This window comes from Saxophila tyrrhenica (genome assembly GCF_035928015.1).
Source record: "Saxophila tyrrhenica strain CCFEE 5935 chromosome Unknown scaffold_2, whole genome shotgun sequence".
Taxonomy (NCBI): domain Eukaryota; kingdom Fungi; phylum Ascomycota; class Dothideomycetes; order Mycosphaerellales; family Extremaceae; genus Saxophila; species Saxophila tyrrhenica.
The window spans coordinates 613556-632920 of NW_027041734.1; the positions used below are offsets into that span (position 1 = coordinate 613556).

Genomic DNA, 19365 nt, shown 5'->3' on the forward strand with positions numbered 1-19365 from the left:
ATCACGTGATCCCGACGTGGCACCTTAAGAGCCTGTTCCGATCCCATTCTTCCTTCTGGGCTGCTGCTCCAGCGTATCCACTGTCAGGTCTGTGCCGTTTCCGCATCCATCGCGAATCGACGCTACGCCGGCTGCCTGTCGTGTATGTTCGGTGCCGCGCAGCCGAGCAAGCCCGGAGCCTCAAGGTTGGCGCGTGCTTCGCCGGCCATGAGCTCATCCGTGCACTGCACTCCTGCATCTCCATCCTTCGTGGTGTGTGAGTGCTCTCCATCCGGTTTCAGGGGCAGTCGGCGAGCCTCTCCTCTCCTGATGCTATATACGGCCTGATGAGATATGGTGTCGAGGCGAAGGATGGCGTTCCACAGGCGTGGTAACTGCACGCTCGGCGATGTGTTGGCTGGAGCAGATTCCGGTCCACGAGCGAGACCTGTTCCAGCGTCATATCGAGCTCATTGCTGTTCCAGAGATCCTGGTGCTAGCGTAGCACCCTCCACCTCAATTGACCGCCCTTTCTCGCGCACCTCCTGCCCCCAGCCCGGTACATCTTCAACCTCCCATCTCAAAACCCCTCAGCATTTCCCCCGTCCCTTCTTACCTCCCCTCCCCACCCTCCCCCCCACCACTCCCCCCCTGCTCAACAGGCAAATCCATCCCCACCCTCCGCGCCGTCAACCTCACCCTCTCCTCCTCATTCATATTCACCCCCGGATTATACCGCTCCAACAGCGTCGTATACATCCTTTGCGCTTTGAGGTACTGTACGTGCTGCTCGACCTCCTCGAGTCGCCTTTGCACTGGTGCAGTAGGGTCGCTGGGGGTGGAGACGTCGCCGGTGGAGAAATCCGAGCGGATGTGTTTTTGTAAAGGGGAAGGGTTGGCGAGGATGGAGGGGCTGCGCGAGGGGAGTTCGCGGAGGAGACGGCGGTAGAGGGAGCGGGCGCGGGGGGCGATGGTTGTGGTCATGTTGTTGGGTTGGGAGATGTCGTGGTGATGGGGGAGTTGGATGGTGGGTTGGGAGGAAGTGAAGTGCTTGAAGTGGCGCTCGGACCACATGCAGTCCTGACAAGCATCAAGTAGGTCATGAATGGTGAAATTGGGGTTGCTGTCATGATATATACACCGTACGCTCCAACCAGATATCATCCTACGCTACATCGTCTAAGCAAACGCCTGCTCACGAAAAATCGCAGTACCGCCAGCGTCTCAACTCCTACCCCAATCAACTCCATCTCCTACAAATCAATCAAACTCCCACCCCCCTGCTGCCCCTGCTGCTGTCCATACCCTCCATACCCCTGCTGCTGCTGTGCCTGCTGCCCCGGCGCCCGACTGCCAAACGGATTCGCATTGCCCCCAAAACCCATCGCCGGCCCCGTCTGCGCGGGGAACTGCTGCTGCGCTGCCGTGTTCTGCGAGAAGAACGGGTTGTTACCCGTCTTGCTCGCTTCCAACCGACCCATCGAGCCCGCACCGGCGGAGTTGACGAAAGTGCCGGGCGCGGTGTGTTGGGCTGGAATGCGCATGTCGCCGGTGTTGCCGAAGGTGTCTTGGCCTTCGCCGGAGGACAGGAGGGCGTTGAGTTTGGCTTGGTAGGGGTCTTGTGGGGGTTGGGCGGTTTGTTGTTGGGAGAGTGAGGAGGGGAAGCGGGGGGCTTGTTGCTGTTGTTGGTGGACCGGCGATGGGGTGCTGATGGGGCCGGGAGCGGGGCCAGGGGTCGAGAAGGATGAGATGGGGTTGGGACGGCGGGAGAAGTCGGAGGTCGCTTGTTGTTCGGCGAGCGTGGAGAGGGTTGGTGCTTGAGAGAATGAAGATTGAGCAGCGGGTCGGTGGGTAGCGAAGGGGTTGTTGGAACCGGTGGGTTGGGCGCCAATTGGTGAAGCGGTCTGGTTCGAGGCCCACGGGTTGTTTGAGCCGGCTTGCGCAGCAGGTTGTTGTTCTTGCTGAGGTTGCTGCTGATTGCCGAAGCCGTTCGTGGGTTGCTGCTGTTGCATTTGCTGTGCCCAGGGGTTGTACGTGTTTTGTGGCTGGATAAACTGCTGCGCCGGCTGCTGCATTGGATCATAGCCAGTCTGTTGAGGTTGGTTGTAGCCGTATCCACCTCCGTAACCATTCTGGAACTGTCCTGTTGGTTGGCTATAGGCATTGTTGAGGAAGCCGGTAGACTGAGGTTGCTGCTGCTGGATAGGGTTGCCGAACCAATCGACCTGGGACTGCTGCTGATAGCCCTGATTGGAGCCCGTAGGCTGTGGAACTTGCTCCGTGGGTGCATCGTCAAACAAAAGGTTGGCCTGGTTCTGATCTTCTAGCTCACGCTGTCGAAGTTCCTCTTCTTCCTTCGAAAGTTTGATTGCCTTGGCGAGGTCGTCGTCGTTCTCGCCGCCGCCCCCGCCGCCGGATGAAGTGGCTCTACGTGCCGCATCCGCCTCTGCCTCGTTCTTCGATGCCTCAATGGCCAACCGGTATTCAAGATCGTCCTCGTCCTCTCTCTGTGGTCGCATCTGGCGTGGGCGGCGTGTCGGTTGTTCCGAGGGAGAGTAGCCAAGGCCCATGTCGTCCAGTCCAGTCACCCGCGACTTCCAGGCCCCGCGATTCGTACGCTCGGCGCGTAGTCTCTCCTCGTCCAGGATGAGTGAAGTGAGCTCCTTTGCGGAATGTCGGACTGTGATCAGAGGTATGTCAGTCGCACGTCCTCGATTCCTCTCCCAAATCTGCGATCCAACTTACTGCTCGCGCCCACGTCCCTGCTCTCATCGTCCAGGTAGATGAACTCCCGCAGGGTCTTGATAATATAGATGTTCTTCCGCGCCCATGTCACGACCAATTCCGAGCCCTCGTGCAAACAATAGTCCAGTACTTTTAACGACTTGAGCACATGCCGCCAGTTCTTGCCCTTGTCGTTAAGTCGCTTGTCAAGCATATCCATGACCTCGTAGAAATCCGTTGAGCTGTTGTATGTGATTTTGGCAATGTCCGCCATATCGCCGCCGGTCGGTCCCCATGGGTCGTTGCTTGTCGCTATCGTAATGCTATGTTAGCTTGATTCGCCGTCCGCCCACCATCCTCCTCAGTGTGTGTCGACATACCATTGCGCACCTTCACCTGCACCGACGAGTACCCCTTGGTCACGTTCTTCACGCTCCGCATTACACTCGACATTTTGGGTGGTCGTTGGCGGAATCAGGCGGTCGAGGTAGGGTCGCGCCGTCGCTGCTGCAAACCTGTTGCCTGCGCGGATTCCAAAGATCAAAGCCTGTGGGTGTCGCTGTCCAGTTGTGTATCCTGCGCAGGTGTATAGTAGGTCTCGTCAGGCGTAGCAGTGAATGTGGTCGCCGGCAGCTTTTCCTTGCACGAATGGCTGGCAGCAGTGCGGGATGATGCAAGCCGCCGAGTCGCTGGTGGAAGCTTGGGACAGTGTGGAGTTGAGCAACGTCGCGGCCGCGGAGAGGTAGCAGTGGTATATCAACGTCAGCGGTGGGAGAGAGTGGTGCGTTGATTTGATATCGCCTTCACGCCATTTGTCGCAATCATCACTCAGACACAGCCTGCGAGCTCACCTCACCCGCCTCGTCACTCCCAAGCTTTTCTCCGCCACTTTCCGTTCGGCCAACAAGGCCCGTACCGATTGATGGTCACGTGCACTTATACTTCAGACTTTCATCCATCCTACATACATGTATTCTATCCATTGACTCACCAACACCACCAGCACAACAGCGACAATGCCTCCCTCGACAAACCCAGCCCCGTGGCTCCGTTCAATCGCCCTCCGCCACCGACGCCCAGTCCAGTCCAGGTTCATCACCCACAATGGCCTCCGGCAATACAGCAGCAGCACCAATAACCCCGATTCGCTGCCCAAGGCTCCTGCGAGCGAGCAGCAAAGTCTGGATACGCGCAACTCCGAACACGTGAGCGAGGAGGCAGCTCAGATGGCCAAGTCTCAGGGCATGGAGGGGCCGGACGTCGAAGCTGGCACGCCTGTACAGGAGATTCTGGCGGAGGAGAAGGACCTGCAGAAGGATGCGCCGAAGGTGATGAAGGAGGAGTTGAAGCAGGGCCATGAGAATCCAGCCCCGAAGACGGAGACGACTGGATCGGGAAGTATGGGTAGTGGACAGAAGAGGGGCTTCAGCACATTCGCGAGAAGACGCATGCCAGAGCTGGACTCGATGAGTGGACAAGGAGAGCTAGACGGCGCAATGATCCCATCCGAAGCACAGCGCGCCGTCTACAACACCAACTCTCAATCTACCGTCTCATCAACCGCCGAGTCACAACCGAAGCCCGGCCACAAGTTCCCCCTCCCCTCGCAAACGCCCACCCACAAAAGCGAACGCCACGACCCCATCCTCGTCCAACTCACCAACCTCATCATGCGCGACGGCAAAAAGTCCATTGCAGAAAAGCACGTCGCCTCCCTCCTCTCTACCCTCCGCACCCTGCCCGCTCCAACCTACAACCCTTCCCGCCCGCTCCTCCCCGGCGCACCACCAGCTTCCCACCTCCCGCTCAACCCCATCCTCTACCTCACCCTCGCCATCGACTCAGTCGCCCCGCTCCTCCGCATTCGTTCCCAGCGTGGAGCAGCAGGAGGAGGCGTGGCGTTGCAAATTCCAGTCCCGCTCGGGCTGAGACAGCGAAGGCGGCAGGCGATGACGTGGATCCTGGATGCGGCGGGGAAGAAGGGTACGAGGGAGGCTTTTGCGCAGAGGATTGCTAGTGAGGTTGTTGGGGTGGTGGAGGGGCGGAGCCAGGTTTGGGAAAAAAGGCAGGGGGTGCATCGGCTGGGGGTGGTGGGGAGGAGTAATTTGATGGGGATTGGTGGAAGAAGGAGGTGATGAGGTGTGAGGGTCCAGAATGAGTTCTGCAAGGTGCAGTAATCTCCCGATCGACCTCGAATGGCTGAGAAGATTATGGCTGTAAATTATACAGAGCCTGAAAAGGCTTCTTAACAAAATCAAGAAGTCCTCCAAGAAATGGCTGTATGTGCTAAACGTTGCTCACGGCAGTCATCTGCTCTTTCTGACTAGGTGAGCTCGGGCCGTCTTTGGACAGCGACATCCGCTCTTGCTACAATGAGAAGATAAGGTAGCATCGACGGGGCACCTACCTGCTGCAGAATCAAGAGGGCAGCAGTCCTTGCCTCGCTTTGAACCATCACAATCATCCTTCGCGGTCAACTCTCATTCTCTTCACTTCAACGCATTCCTTCATCTCTGCTTCATCACGCATACACACTCGGTTTGTGATACAGCAACCATTCTTACACCAGCAACAGATCGACAACATGCGTTCACAAGCAGCAGTGTACGCAGTCTGCATCATCGCTTCGGCGGTGGCAGCGACAGCACAGCAGCAAGCATCGAACACTACAGCTGCACCAAACTCGACCCAGCCTCACCAAGGACGTTACGACAAGCCCTGGCCCAACACCATTTGGCACGACATCAAGTGGTACTGGCTCCACCCCTTCTGGGACTGGCCAGCCTGGAAGGACCTCTTCGGCGGAGGAAACGGCGGCGGCAGTGCACAGCCAAACTCAACCAACCCCGTGAGCCCGTACATTCCCACGCCCTCCGGCTGCAAGAACTCCGCCACCAACCGCGGCTGCTGGTCCGTTGGCTACAACATCAACACCGACTTCTACGCCAGCTGGCCCGACACCGGCGTCACCCGCAGCTACTCCTTGAGCATCACCAACAGCACCGGTGCGCCGGATGGCGTCGAAAGAGAGATGCTGCTGATCAATGGAGGATACCCGGGTCCCACTATATACGCCAACTGGGGTGACTATGTGGAGGTTGCTGTGACGAACTACCTCCAGGACAACGGCACTGGCATACACTTCCATGGCATTCGGCAGTGGTACACCAATGCTGAGGACGGTGTGCCGGGCATCACAGAGTGTCCGATTGCTCCGGGTCATACCAAGGTGTACAGGTGGCAGGCCACTCAGTACGGGACTTCGTGGTATCACAGCCATTGGGTGAGTGCATCTTGTTGCCGAAGTCATTGACACCGTACTCACGCATCACAGGGAGTGCAATATGGAGACGGCATCCTCGGCTCCATTGTCATTGATGGACCATCAACGGAGAACTACGATGAGGATCTTGGTACCCTACCAGTCACAGACTGGTACTATCAGACCTCGTCGGCTCGCTCAGCAATCATCTCGCATACGTTCGGCCGTCCACCGACGATTGCGGACAATGGTGAGCTCATCTGCCATCTCACAACCGTCAACACATCGCTAACAGCCTAGGCCTAATCAACGGCACAATGGTCAGTGCAAACGGCACCAGCGGCTCCTACGCCGTCACCAACATCACAAAGGGCAAAAAGTACAGACTCCGCCTCATCAACCAATCCAGCGACAACTCCTTCATGTTCTCCCTGGACAACCACCCCTTCACCGTCATCGCCGCCGACCTCTCGCCCGTCCGGCCCTACACCGCCGACTGGATCTTCATCACCGTCGGCCAGCGCTACGACGTCGTCTTCGAAGCAGACCAGGACATCGACAACTACTGGTTCCGCGCGGAGGCGCAGGACCAGCCGCGCCCGGATTGCGGACGGAATGCGAATAACGGGAATATCAGGAGCATCTTCCGGTACAAGGGGGCGCCGGTGGCGAATCCGACGTCGCAGGGTACGAGCTATACGCAGCGGTGCTCGGATGAGGTGGTGACGGCGTATCAGAACGGATCTGTGCCCGAAGAACCTTTGAAGCAGTACGGACAGCTGGACACCGCGATCCACTTCGGCGTCAACAATTTGAACTCGACGGTGGTGAAGTGGGGTCTCGACACCATCCCCATCCACGTAGCCTGGGACAAACCAACGTTACAGTACGTCTGGGAAGGCAACAACAGCTTCCCCGACGCGGCGAACGTGATCGCCGTACCGAACGAAGGCGAGGTAAGCCTTCCCCTTCCCTCACCCACTACCGCACATCCAGACCATCCATGAAGCTGACTGATACGTGCTGAGCTACCAGTACTCCTACTGGATCGTGCAAGAAGTCCCCGGCGACCCCATCAGCGTCTCCATCCCCCACCCCATCCACCTACACGGCCACGACTTCTTCGTCCTCGGGCAGGGCGTGGGGAACTTCTCCGACACGGCGGGCGCGACGCTCAACTTCGCCAATCCCATGCGCAGAGATACCGCCATGATGCCGGCGGCGGGTTGGTTGGCGGTAGCGTTTATCGTTGATAATCCTGGTACGTGTTACCTACCCTCTCCCGTACTATCTACTGTTCTTCTCTGAATCATGGATACTGACGAGATGATCGTGATCAGGACCCTGGCTCTTCCACTGCCACATCGCGTAGCACGCGGCGCAAGGCATGGGCGTGCAGTTCCTCGAGATGGCGGCGAATATCAGCGAGATCGCGCCGCCGGTGTACAGTTTCGACGAGACGTGTGGGAGTTGGAGCGATTACTACCCGGAGCACGCGGCGTATTTGCGGGATGCGGATGATTCTGGGATTTGAAGTTTAAGAGGATGATGAGACTGTGCGTGCGAGGTGGTGCTGTTGTGGTGTTTGAGGTTGTAGTGATTACTATGTGTAATTGATGCTCATTGCTGATGCACCTTTCTACTACCGTATTGTGACATTAACGTGTGCACCTGTACCTGCTACCCGGGTATCTCCACTCTTGCCCAGACTCCCAAGAATGATATCGCTTTGTGTTAATCAATGCCTCCCAATAGCGCTGTTCCACCGCGAAACCCCAAAAGAAATGTTCCAATGAATAGCAAGTCACCGCCCCGTCGTCGATCCAGCGCCAGCGCACAACCGACATCCTTCGTCCCCGTTGTCTCCAGACCCCAAGGCCGTTCCGGGCTCCAGCACTTGGTCCCGAGGAGGCCAGAGGCTCACGTATAGCTTCCACGCTTCTCAAGTCGTTGTCCCATCATCGTCGCAAAAGACCTTCTGACCTCTGTCCAATGCTCTGCACCAAGAACCCTAGGGAGCGCAGCTTCGGAGCCTCCACCACGTTCCTCCCGTCGAAGACGAGTCGTGGTCGCCGCATGAGCGTCGAGATGCGAGCCCAGTCCAGTCGGGTAGGTGTAGAACCGTCAGAGAGCGGTTTGGTCGGATCGCTCAGCTCTGTTGTAGGGCTGCTCGTGTTGGTGGGAGGGGTGCTAGGGCACTGACGACCCTCTTCGTCCGAGCTCATGTTGTCTTCGCTCTGCGATGAGGGCGCGCTGCTCGTGGAATCGGCGCGCTTGGCGACGGGTGTGGTGCTGAGTTTCGAGACGGTGAGGTCTCTGAGGTCGAGCGTCGGTCGGGGGGTCAGTTGGTCGGTCTTGAATTCATCCCACTCCGTCATGATGGCGACGGCGGAAGCTCGCTCGCATGCGGCGTATGCAGATTCGCAAGGCTTGACGTATTTGGCGACAGCCTCGTGACCGAACTCGTCGCCGAGCTCCCTGAGAATCCGATCGTAGCTGACTTTCGGGTCGTAGATTGCCAGCTGTGCTCTCTCCGATAGCATCTGACCGATGAAAGCTATCGCTGGGCTCTCGCGGGTGTCGCCGGTGTTCTTCTTGTAAGCCAGTCCCAGTATTGCGATTCGCTTGCCTTCGACGGTGCTGTTCAGAGCGCGGATAATGTGCTTGGCGAACCGATCTTTCTGCCACTCGTTGATGTCGACCACCGCTTTCCAGTACGATGCAACCTCTGGCAGGTGAAGAGTCTCGGCCATGTAGACGAGGTTCAGAACGTCCTTCTTGAAGCAGGAGCCGCCAAATCCAATCGAAGCTTTCAGGAAGTTTGGACCTATCCGCTTGTCCAATCCCACGGAATGCGAAATCTCCTTGATGTTCGCACCGGTAGCTTCGCAGATGGCACTGAGCGAGTTGATGCTGCTGATTCGTTGAGCGAGCATGCAGTTGGCTGCCAATTTGGCCAGCTCAGACGACCAGATGTTCACATCGGCTCGGATGCGCTCTCGCGGGACCCAAGCGGCGTACACGTCGGCTAAAGCATTCGCAGCTTCGAGACCCTCCGGCGTGCCTTCTGACCCGATCAAGATTCGGTCTGGAGACAGCAGATCCGCTATCGCGGTGCCTTCTGCCAGGAACTCTGGGTTTGATAGTACGTCAAAACGGACGTGGGGTTCGCCGACCGCCTCGAAGATGTCTCGTAGTATTTCTGACGTGCCGCACGGGACTGTCGACTTCTCAACAATGATCTTGTCGCTGGTTGCGACTTCTGCGATCTCGCGAGCTGCTGCCTCGACACTGTAGAGAAAGGTTAGAGGTGAATTCGAGGCTGTATAGCAACGACCAACATACTATTTGATATCCGCTGCCCGTCCTGCGCCTACACCCACAGTCTTCGTAGGTGTGTTGACCGAGATGAATATCAAATCTGCTTTCTGTATTGCGCCTCTGACGTCGGTCGAGAAATGGAGGTTGGATCGACGCTGGTCGGAGCCGTCGCGCGCGAACTCGACAATCTCTTGTAGGCCAGGCTCGTAGATTGGGAGCTGCGACGAATTCCAGGCATCGATTCGGGGTTGACTGAGGTCGACGACCGTCACATCGACGTCCTCATTCTTCGAGGCAACGACCGCGCACGTTGGCCCTCCCACATATCCCGCCCCCACGCAGCATATGTTCTTCACGGTCCGTACCATATCCGCAATGCAAAGATAATCCTGTAAAGCTGCGCTGCTGCCAAGTGTAAGTGAAAGGTGAGAGCAGTCGCGCTGGGGACAATGTGAGGTGATCGGTGATCGATAAGGCAAGGAAGCTTTAGAGGCTCTGTGAGGGAAGGCGCGCGCCTGCAGACGGACTCTTAACAGTTAAGAGTTTCACAGGACCGAAGAGCTGTTCAAACCTACTGCGCCGCAAGCTCCGAATCGAGATTATTATACTTGGCAAACGTCGCGGCGTCAGAGGCTGGGTCGACGATTTGCAATGTGCCGGGTGTGCCCAGTACTTTCCATGAGATTGGCCCAACACAAGGTTCACTCTTGCTTGGGGAAGGAATCGGCTAGGCCGGAAGCATCGGTGTCGCCAGGCCGGCCAGATCCCCTCCATTCCGTCGCTCCCGAATCACCACGTTGCACTGTTGCACAGCGGGAAAGGCAGGCGTTTGATGACGAGCCTGTTTGGCCAACCAACCCCTGCCGGCATTGATCAATATGCAGGTCTCGAGCAGGTCTACCTGGTAGCTGATTCTAATTCGGAGTGAGGAGATGCATGCAACAGGCACTGAATACGAGGCAAGCGGAGGGTTTCTGTTCGCCATGACGGCTGACACGGGACAGATAGAGTTGCGGGTCGGAGTCCGTTGAAGTGATGAAAGGATCCCGGCTCCCACGTTCTCCCGTCAATTCTAGCCAGGAACTGCGTCGAGCGAGTGGAGGAGTGGCAAGTGAGTTTCAGACCGGCGGAGATGCAAGGGGTGAGGTGCAGAAAAACGCCATCATCCGCGATCGTTAACAGGCAGTGAAAAGCCTTAGCCGACTTGGCACTCGTCAGTCGCTGCACCCAATCCTTCCAATCCTCCACATCCTTCACCTCCGCGGGCGTGTGATTAAGCCAAGCTCATCCCCCACCCATGCGCCAGAGCAGAGCCACCACCTTGCCAGGGTACCTCAACGTCCTTCCGTGGCGCGGCTTGAGATTACCAAATATCGAGACGTGTCGTGCTGCGCGGTCGCGACGCACTTGGTTGACTCGGTGAACTTTTCTTCTTCCTCCAAATGCCGTAGCATGCCACCCAAACACCGGCATGCTTGCGCTTCACAACACTGAGACTCATGCTCCCGCGCGCTTTCGGTCGCCATGAAGGCTCCTTCTGGTCCCTGCTGTCCTCCAAACCCTCGAGATCCGCCTTGACCTTCGTACTTGCGGCGATTCTCGTTGCTGTCATCTGGCGGAGCTCGAGGCCAGAGACGGAGAATGCACTCGCAGGCATCACACCAGTGGTCGTAGGAGACTTCTCCTCTGAAGGACAGCAGGAGGTTGTGCATGCGACCAAAGGCCGACTACATCTTCTGATACCCGCCACGAGCTCGGGACCAGATTTGTGCAAGCTTCTGCTGTCGGCGCAGATACTGGGCTACCCTACCCCAGTGCTAATCAACTTCGACGATCCGGAAGATTTGGAGGATCCCTACAAGCAGCACATTGCCAAAGTGGGTGGGTTTCTGGAGTACTTGGAGCAGCTGCAGGCGTCGAGCGAGTATGCGGAGGATCTTGTGCTGATTGTGGATGGATATGATATTTGGTTCCAGGTTCGTACAGCCTCCCAAGCCTGGAGTGATGAGTACTGACCCCTCGCAAAGCTGCCACCAGAGGTCCTTATCAAACGATACTACGCTCTCAATGGCGCGGCGGATGACCGCATGCGCAAGACTTACGGCGATGCAACTTTCGAGGCCCAAGACATGAGGCAGACAATCATTTTCGGCCCTGACAAGCTCTGCTGGCCGGTTGATTATAGTCGTCCGGCATGCTGGGCAGTCCCCGAGGCCACATTACCCGACTACGCATTTGGACCGGAGACGTCTCGAATTCACATTGATATGTTCATGCCACGATGGCTCAACTCCGGCACGGTTTTTGGGCCCGTGAAGGACGTGAGAGATCTGTTCAATTCAACGCTGGAAGCGATCCACACAAAGTACGAGACCGACTCGGACCAGTTCTACTTCGCCAACATCTTCGGCGAGCAGGAATATGCCAGGCTCACACACAGACCCGAGCTGCTGTTGGAGGCCAAGAGCAAGCGCATTGGCATTGAGTGGAACTACACAGACATTGAGATTGTGAGAAATGAGCCACAACTCGATCCTGCCAACAAGACGGAGTATCACATCGGGATCGACTACGAGTCTACTGCGTTCCAGACAGTCGCTTTCTACAAGCAGTTCCTGATCTTCATGCGGCCAGAGGACTCGTGGGAGCCGGAACGGACGCAGGTGACATTCAGTCGACCTCAAACTTGGAGGCCGCATGTCATGCAGCTACCAGACGACATCCGCCATTCTCGGCCGCCTTTTCACGCGTTGGCTTCGAGCGACGACGCCAGCACCGACGCCATGACATCTTGGTCAGAAGTTGAGCTCCTCTACAACCCCTTGACTGGCCAGATCCCCGTCTCAGTCCACTTCACCGGATCCGGCGAGAAGGCCTTGCGAAGGTTTTGGTGGCAGAGGTTATGGTTCCAGACACGAGCGAGCGAACTGCGGCAGGCCGCACGGAAACTCGACGGCGAAGCCATATCCGGCGTTCCCATTAATGGCTTGACGTGGTATAACGCAGAACCTCAGGACGCACAGGACATTTCATTCAACGGCAGAGGAGGCGCATGGTCGGATGACGGGGGCTGGTTCAGCTGGAACAAGCTGTGCAAGCCTCATGAGGAACATATTTTTGAAATTATGAATGAGGAGTACTACCACGCTCCTCCTAAGGAGGAGAAGGAGGAGCAGGAGGATGAGGAGGAGGATGATGAGGGGGAGAAGCCGGACGAGAAGCCGGAGGAGACGGTGGAGGACGCGAAGCCAGAACCGGAGATTGTTACGTAGCAGTTTCGCAGATGCAATGATACCAAGATCACAGCCTATGTGTACACATTCTGATGAGCCTCAATGTGCCTCGTAACCATGTGCATTTCTAATTTTGCTTTGACCAGCAAAACTGTCTGATTCAAGTTCGCCACCACCGGAGACCACCGACGTGCCCCTGAGACGCGCCAAGAAAAGTCAAGGCAAAGCTTCCCGCGGGCGGTGATAACTTTCAAACTTCTTCATTTCGCTGTGGAACCAATACCGTAACATTGAAGTCGAGTCTTTCGGGCTGTCGGATGCGACGGGATCATGCTCGGAAGACTGAAAATACTATCACAGTGACATAGCGACAAGTACGTTTGTTCATCGCGGAACTTTCTCATGGGACGCATCAACAGCGGCGATGGTGTAGAGCACACGACGCCCAACGGCGCTGCGAATGGGGTGGGAGCGAAACGGCCGGTGGTGGATGGGCAGAGGGATGGGTTTATGGGGTTATGGCAGGGACAGAAGAGTACGGTGATTGTGTTTGTTCTGACGGTGCTGTTTTTGATACATTATATCGCGAGAGTGAGTGGCATTTCACGCACAGATGTGAGCAGTCAGACTAACGCACGGCAGCCACTACTCCCACCGACAGCGACAGAACTTGCCACGCAAAAACCGTCAAACCTACACGTGGTCATACCGGCGAGCAAAGCGGACCCCAACTTGTGCAAAGTCCTCCTCAGCGCCGCAATCCTCGGCTACCCGAGTCCAGCCATCATCAACTGGCAGAAGGACTTCAGCGACGGAAGTCTCGTGGAAGGCGGTTCCCACCTGGCGAAAATCTCCGGTGTCTACGAGTACCTCGCCTCCTTTGACGAGACCCACGAGGACGACCTGGTGCTCATGGTCGATGGCTTTGATATCTGGTTTCAACTCCGGCCGCAGACGCTGATTGATCGGTATTTTGACGTTAACCGGAGAGCGGATCAGAGGATTCGCAACGAGCTGGGGCCGGCGGCTGAGAAGTATGGGATTAGGCAGGAGATTATCTTTGGGTGTCAGAAGAGGTGCTGGCCGTGGACTTTTGACGACCCGCCTTGTTATGCTGTGCCAGAGTCGAATTTGCCGAAGGACATCTATGGGCCTGAGACGGATACTGACGTTGGAAACGAAGAGAATCCGTACATCAAGTACAGGCAAAGGTTCTTAAACTCTGGAGTCGGCATGGGCACTCTTCGTGCGATGCGGAAGATGTTTGGGCAGGCGCTGGCGCAGGCCGAGAAGGAGCGAAACTTCGGCAGTGATCAGTTCATCTTCAGTCATATCTTCGGCGACCAGCAAGTGTGGCGGGAGGTCTTACGGCGTGACTCCATGTCTGCCAGGCAGAAGATGCAGCACAAGTGGCGTGGCCCACCGGCAAATCGCAATTACAACGAAAAGCATCTGACAGAAGTGGTCGAGAAAGCAAAGACTCGCGAGGACGGCAACTTCGAGTTCGGCATTGGCGTGGACTACGAGAGCAAGATCGGGCTCAATACCGTCTTCGCCGAAGACGACACTGAGTGGGTGCACTTCAACGATGAAGCGCAGCTCCGCGACGTCCAAGCATCTCGCAGTATTGACCCGACCACTGGCCATCTACAAGGCATCGAAGCAGATATCGACGCCTCCCTACCGCCTTTCTGGACCTTCTCCTACGAAAAAGACCTCCCGCGCTGGACCAGCTGGCGCAACGTCTCCCTCTTCACCGACGTCTGGACAGGTGTCACTCCAGCGATCATCCACCACAACGCCCACCGCAACGGCCTCAAATCGCTGCGCGAAACGTGGTGGCCGAACATCTGGTTCCAGAACCACTCGCGAACGCTGCTGGATGCACATATCTACGCGCCTGTGGTGCCGATTGCCTACTCGGGGTATGATAATGCTACGGCGCGGGAGTTCTGGCCTTACGACATCTGGAAGGGAGGGGCGAGGAATGGGTATGCGGCGTTGGGGTCTAGTGGGGGAGACAACTGGATCAAGTTTGATGATGTTTGTGAGGCGTATCATGAGGAGATCTGGCGGGATGGGAAGGGCGCTTGGGTATTGCCGTTGGTTCATTGAGTATAGATTACGCTGTTCACCTATGTTGCCAGTCCATCCTCTCGTCCAGCATGGTCGACTACCATAGGTATCTCCCACGCTTCTTACTCGCAGACTTCGGTGACGACGAAGACGGCGATGCAGCAGTGAAGCCTCATGGTACACGTTGATGTGTTGCCAATGGCCACGTCGTCCTCCATATTTAGCAATCAACAACGCATATGGGTGCCTGTAGGTGTGCCTTATGTGTGCACTCCGCCACTTCCGGCCACGCCCGCCCACCGCCACGCCCTCGTAATCCCCAGACGCCGCCGCCTCGTCACCGCAGTGTTTCAAGTTCCTGGCCGGGCCTGGGCGCACGGCAGATCCGGAACCCTGTTTCTCTCACTTGTGGCGCCGTGTGGGATCGCCAATATCCGCGGGGGAGCATTTGACTCGAGGCGCGAATGATTGGTCCGTCCAACTTCTCCTGCTTTTTGTGTGATTTCGAGTGACATTTCTGCCATCAGGACTACACCGCAACGCCGTCTGGTAGATTTTCCACTCTGTACGTTCGCCTTGAGCTTGGGAGATGATTCTCGGGTCGAGCGCGAGGGGCCGGCAGGTCCTGCTGATTTTGGGAGTGGTGCTTGGGGGGTTCATACTGCTGGGGCTTGGTCGGGTATGTGCCACCTTCCTACGGATGAAAGGACAGGTTCACTGACATGAGGGGTTCCCACATCAGCATGGCCTCCAGAGCCCGTCAAATCTGCCGAGTCTAAGAACAGGTACTGCTGAGTCGAAGGATGAGCAACCAGAGGCCCAGCGGGCGGAGAACTTGCACCTGTTACTACCTGCTTCGAACGAAGAGGTGAACCTTTGCAAGACCATTATTACGGCGACGGCGCTGGACTATCCGATCCCGACGCTCATATCGTTAAATAAGACTTTTAATACAGGTATGGTCCTCCCGTTTCCAGACTGATCATTCACTCACAAGTTTGACCAGGCGGACTTCTCGGCGGAGGTAGCCATATCGCCAAGATCACTGGCGTTCTCGAATGGCTACAAGCGCAAGATGCGTCTCGAGACAATGACCTAGTATTGATGATGGACGCATATGGTTCGTTTGATTACTACGATAATGCCCGAAACCAGCAGGCTCACCTCGAGGCAGACATCTGGTTCCAACTGCGGAAAGACACGCTTATCAGTCGATACCACTCGATTAATGCGGCGGCCAACAAGCGTCTGTCGGACCGCTTGGGCAAGGCTTACGATGCGGAGGGGATCCGGCAAACGATCATCTTTGGATCCGGGAAGCGCTGTGCACCTAACCAGGTCCACACAGTTGCCTGCTATCCAATGCCAGAGACCCCACTGCCTGATGATGTGTACGGGACTAACACCGATACTATTATGGGCCGCAACAAGTACACCAGCCTCCGCCAGCGCTGGTTGAACTCTGGATACGTCGTTGGCCCCGTGAAGGACATGCGTGAGATGTTTAGGCGAGCACAAGCCAAAGTCGATGCGATTCAGGACCACCCTGAGTGGGACAACGGCAGCCGAGGCGCGGACTTCATGTATCACGGCAGCGACCAAAGCATCTTCAATACCATCCTGGGCGAGCAAGAATTTCAACGAGAAGTTATGCGTCGTCGTCATCTCACCAGCCTTGACAAGGCTCGAGGAAAGCTGAAGGTGCCACCGAGCAAGATCGAGGGAACTATTATTGACGATCCCTTGAATCCTTCATTCACGCACGAGCCAATGGAACAGAAGGCAGGGAAACCAGACGAGTTTTCTATCGGACTGGACTACTTCTCCGAGCTAGGACAGCAGACTGTAAACTCAGAGGAGGATTCTCGCTACATCAGACACAACGGCGACATCCAGGATCAAGCAAAAGATCGCACCGGCCACTTCGACTGCCCCAACAGAGCTACTCCCGAGATCCCAGCCGATATTTCAAAGACCGAACCTCCGATTTCGCAGCGCCAGATTGGCGAGGCCGATCAGCAATGGTCTGAAGTCCCGCTGTACACGAATCTCTGCCTCGACCGCATTCCGGTGATGATCCACCATAATGGCGACAAAGGGCTTCGAGAGGCAGCGTGGCCGAGAATGTGGGTGCAGCCGCATGCGCGGAAGTTCATGGCGGCGGTTGTCGCCGGGCAGGATGGCGAGCAGAGGGGTGGTGCGTTCTCGGATGGGCAGTATGTGTCGTTTGGTCAGCTGTGTCCGAGGGAGATGGAGCAGGAACTCTTTAGAGATCTCGAGGGCTGAGAAGGGGTCAATGGAGAGGCCGAGACGTCCCGTCTTCAACCACAAGGCGTTCGGCGGGAGCTGCAGAGGATTATAGGGACAATCTGATGAAGACGGAGCCCCGTACGTTGGAGCAAGCCTGGGCTGTTCTCGGTGCCACGCCCTGAAGCCGTGGTCCAGGACGGAGACTACAGCGGCGCCTCTAACGGCCAGGGTGAAGGAGATTCATGCTTCACGAAAGGACGCCTCGTGAGCACGATTCGGGGCCGGGCAGGCGGCATACGGCAGACGCCTGCCACAGAAGGCTACTGATGGCGGTGCGCAGCTTGGAAGACGGAGTACGAGGCAGTGATCGTACGTATAAGCCAGTGTAGGTGAACATCAATCCCACAAAATTCCCACGACCTTCCGCCAGCCCTTCGAAGCCGGCTCCTTCTCCTCCGGATTCTCCAAGTAGTCGTCTAGCGCCTCTCGCAACGGAACATCTTCAAGCTTCATGAAGCTAGTCTTGTTGAAGAACTTCCAAAGCCCAAAAGCCAGCAGTACCAGCGGGATGTCCAGGTACGATGAGACGAAACCGCTCGTTGACCAATTCCCCTTCGTGAAGACTGGGTAGCCGCCTGTCAGCAGGATAATGACGCTGAGGACTAATGCTGCTGGCGTGGAGAAGCGCGTCCAGCCTGTGTGCCAGGGTAACTCGGATAGCGGTATCTTCTGTTTCTTCATTGCCATGATCAGGCGTTGGTGGTTGACCAGGATGGAGATCCAGCTGATCAGGACGCCGCAAGCCGTCAAATCGACAAACCACCAGAACACCGTCAAGGCGCCGTTTGAGAGCGACATGAACGCTAGAAACATGAACGCCGTCTGGACGAGGACACAGACATACGGGATGCCCCAAGCTGTTGTTCGAAGCAGTACTTTCGGCGCCTGACCTTTCAGGGCTAGACTGTAGAGGACACGAGTCCCGGACAGAAGTGCTTGATTCGATGAAGACCACGCGGAGGTGATTACGACGGCGTTGACGACAGATGCTATCGCAGGAATTCCAGCGTCCCCCGCTGCGATGACAAAAGGCGACTGCGTCGCTGTTCCGGACCAGCCGTTGAGCCTTCGATCGGTGGAGGGGACGAGCATCCCGACGACGAGCACAGCTAATATGTAGAACACCAGCACTCTCCAGAACACTCGCTTACAAGCAGCAGGGACCGCTTGCCGAGGATTGCGAGTTTCAGCTGCTGCCATTGCCAACGATTCAGTCCCAGCAAAGCTGAAGACAGCACTCGACATCACTGCCCAGTATCCGAGGAAGTGGCCCCAGTCGCCAGTGCCAATGTGCTCGACGAACGCGCCAGGTTTGTGCCAGTACTGGAAGCCTTTCCTCGGAACTCCCGGTACGCCTCCGAGGGAGATGACCAGGCCTAGGATGATCAGGAAGACGATGAACACAATCTTGAGCAGAGCAAACCAGAACTCTACTTCTCCGTATACCCGGACCAAAGCCATGCCAACGACGAACGTCAGTACTATTGTCAACACAATCCAGACCGCAGGATTGAGGTCCGGGAGCCAGTACTGGAATAACACGCATATCGCTGAGATCTCCGCTGGGATTGACAGCCAGTTCCCTGTTCGATGCAGAGTTAGAGTCACCCAACTCGTGTCTTACGAGTTTCACGGCGGTCACTATGTCCAAGACCAAGGTCAAAGGCGAGTGCTTGAAAGCTGAATATGCTTTCTAGGCAAATTCGGCTAAGAAGCTCGCGCAGCCCTTAGGATCTGAGACACAGCGGCGACGCATAGAGGGGGAACAGAACGGTTACATACCATACACGATATTCCACCCAACAACAAACCCCATCGCCGGATCCACAAGAAACTCCGCATGCCGCACAAAGCTCCCTGTAACGGGCAAGAGCGCCGTTACCTCCCCGAGCGCGAACTGCACCGTACATACCACGAGTCCGACGGTGGCGTAGCCCAGTAGAGCTCCAGCAGGTCCGGCGGTTTGGATCGCGCTGCCGAGACCGAGGAAGAGGCCTGTCCCGATGGCGCCGGCGATGGCGATGAGGGAGATGTGGCGTTGGTGGAGGCCTCGTGTGAGGTCGCGGTGTTCGTGGGTGGTGAGGAGGTCGGTGTTTTCATGGCCGGGTAGGTGTTCTGGTGATGGGGTCGACCATGTTGGTGAAACGGTGATGCCGGAGTGCTTCCCGGAGTTGTCAAGGTCATCGGAGTCCATCATCGTGCCGTATGTTTGGCGTGCCGCAATGCGGCTGGAGGTGGGAGGGGACGACATTCATATCTAATACGAGATCTGTCTGTGTCTTATCTGTCGACGTTCACGTTGCATGGCCCAGACCACGCTACAAGAAAAGCTTGATGGCAGCGCTTGCCCTTGCTTGATGAAGGCTTAGCGCTGACCGTTATCGGAGAGTGAGCGAGCGGTCGTTCATGATCTTCTTCTCAACAAGACCAGCGTTCAACACAGCGACGATGGACAACGGC

The 19365-nt window shown here is 56.8% G+C and overlaps 8 protein-coding genes across 8 annotated transcripts; 5 read left to right on the forward strand and 3 right to left on the reverse strand.

The window, feature by feature from the left end:
• Positions 1–1232: 1232 nt before the first annotated feature.
• On the reverse strand, positions 1233–3156 carry LTR77_001300 (uncharacterized protein; the record flags this gene model as incomplete). The annotated part of the gene is made up of 3 exons (XM_064798562.1): positions 1233–2659; positions 2725–3015; positions 3084–3156. The coding sequence occupies 3 exons, from the start codon at positions 3154–3156 to the stop codon at positions 1233–1235; spliced, it is 1791 nt and encodes a 596-aa protein (XP_064662889.1).
• Positions 3157–3719: 563 nt separating this feature from the next.
• On the forward strand, positions 3720–4838 carry LTR77_001301 (uncharacterized protein; the record flags this gene model as incomplete). Its single annotated transcript, XM_064798563.1, has 1 exon — positions 3720–4838. The coding sequence occupies one exon, from the start codon at positions 3720–3722 to the stop codon at positions 4836–4838; it is 1119 nt and encodes a 372-aa protein (XP_064662890.1).
• A 449-nt stretch (positions 4839–5287) lies between these two features.
• On the forward strand, positions 5288–7499 carry lcc1 (laccase, multicopper oxidase, benzenediol:oxygen oxidorectuctase; the record flags this gene model as incomplete). The annotated part of the gene is made up of 5 exons (XM_064798564.1): positions 5288–5986; positions 6038–6215; positions 6266–6921; positions 7001–7226; positions 7351–7499. The coding sequence occupies 5 exons, from the start codon at positions 5288–5290 to the stop codon at positions 7497–7499; spliced, it is 1908 nt and encodes a 635-aa protein (XP_064662891.1).
• Positions 7500–7923: 424 nt separating this feature from the next.
• On the reverse strand, positions 7924–9654 carry LTR77_001303 (uncharacterized protein; the record flags this gene model as incomplete). The annotated part of the gene is made up of 2 exons (XM_064798565.1): positions 7924–9256; positions 9311–9654. 2 exons carry the CDS (start codon positions 9652–9654, stop codon positions 7924–7926), a joined length of 1677 nt encoding a protein of 558 aa, XP_064662892.1.
• Positions 9655–10785: 1131 nt separating this feature from the next.
• LTR77_001304 (uncharacterized protein) lies at positions 10786–12558 on the forward strand (the record flags this gene model as incomplete). Its single annotated transcript, XM_064798566.1, has 2 exons — positions 10786–11262; positions 11314–12558. 2 exons carry the CDS (start codon positions 10786–10788, stop codon positions 12556–12558), a joined length of 1722 nt encoding a protein of 573 aa, XP_064662893.1.
• Positions 12559–12921: 363 nt separating this feature from the next.
• Positions 12922–14634, forward strand: LTR77_001305 (uncharacterized protein; the record flags this gene model as incomplete). The annotated part of the gene is made up of 2 exons (XM_064798567.1): positions 12922–13110; positions 13162–14634. The coding sequence occupies 2 exons, from the start codon at positions 12922–12924 to the stop codon at positions 14632–14634; spliced, it is 1662 nt and encodes a 553-aa protein (XP_064662894.1).
• Positions 14635–14684: 50 nt separating this feature from the next.
• Positions 14685–16881, forward strand: LTR77_001306 (uncharacterized protein; the record flags this gene model as incomplete). Its single annotated transcript, XM_064798568.1, has 4 exons — positions 14685–14772; positions 15237–15274; positions 15350–15551; positions 15602–16881. 4 exons carry the CDS (start codon positions 14685–14687, stop codon positions 16879–16881), a joined length of 1608 nt encoding a protein of 535 aa, XP_064662895.1.
• Positions 16882–17241: 360 nt separating this feature from the next.
• Positions 17242–19102, reverse strand: LTR77_001307 (uncharacterized protein; the record flags this gene model as incomplete). The annotated part of the gene is made up of 2 exons (XM_064798569.1): positions 17242–18488; positions 18688–19102. The coding sequence occupies 2 exons, from the start codon at positions 19100–19102 to the stop codon at positions 17242–17244; spliced, it is 1662 nt and encodes a 553-aa protein (XP_064662896.1).
• Between the last annotated feature and the right edge of the window lie 263 nt (positions 19103–19365).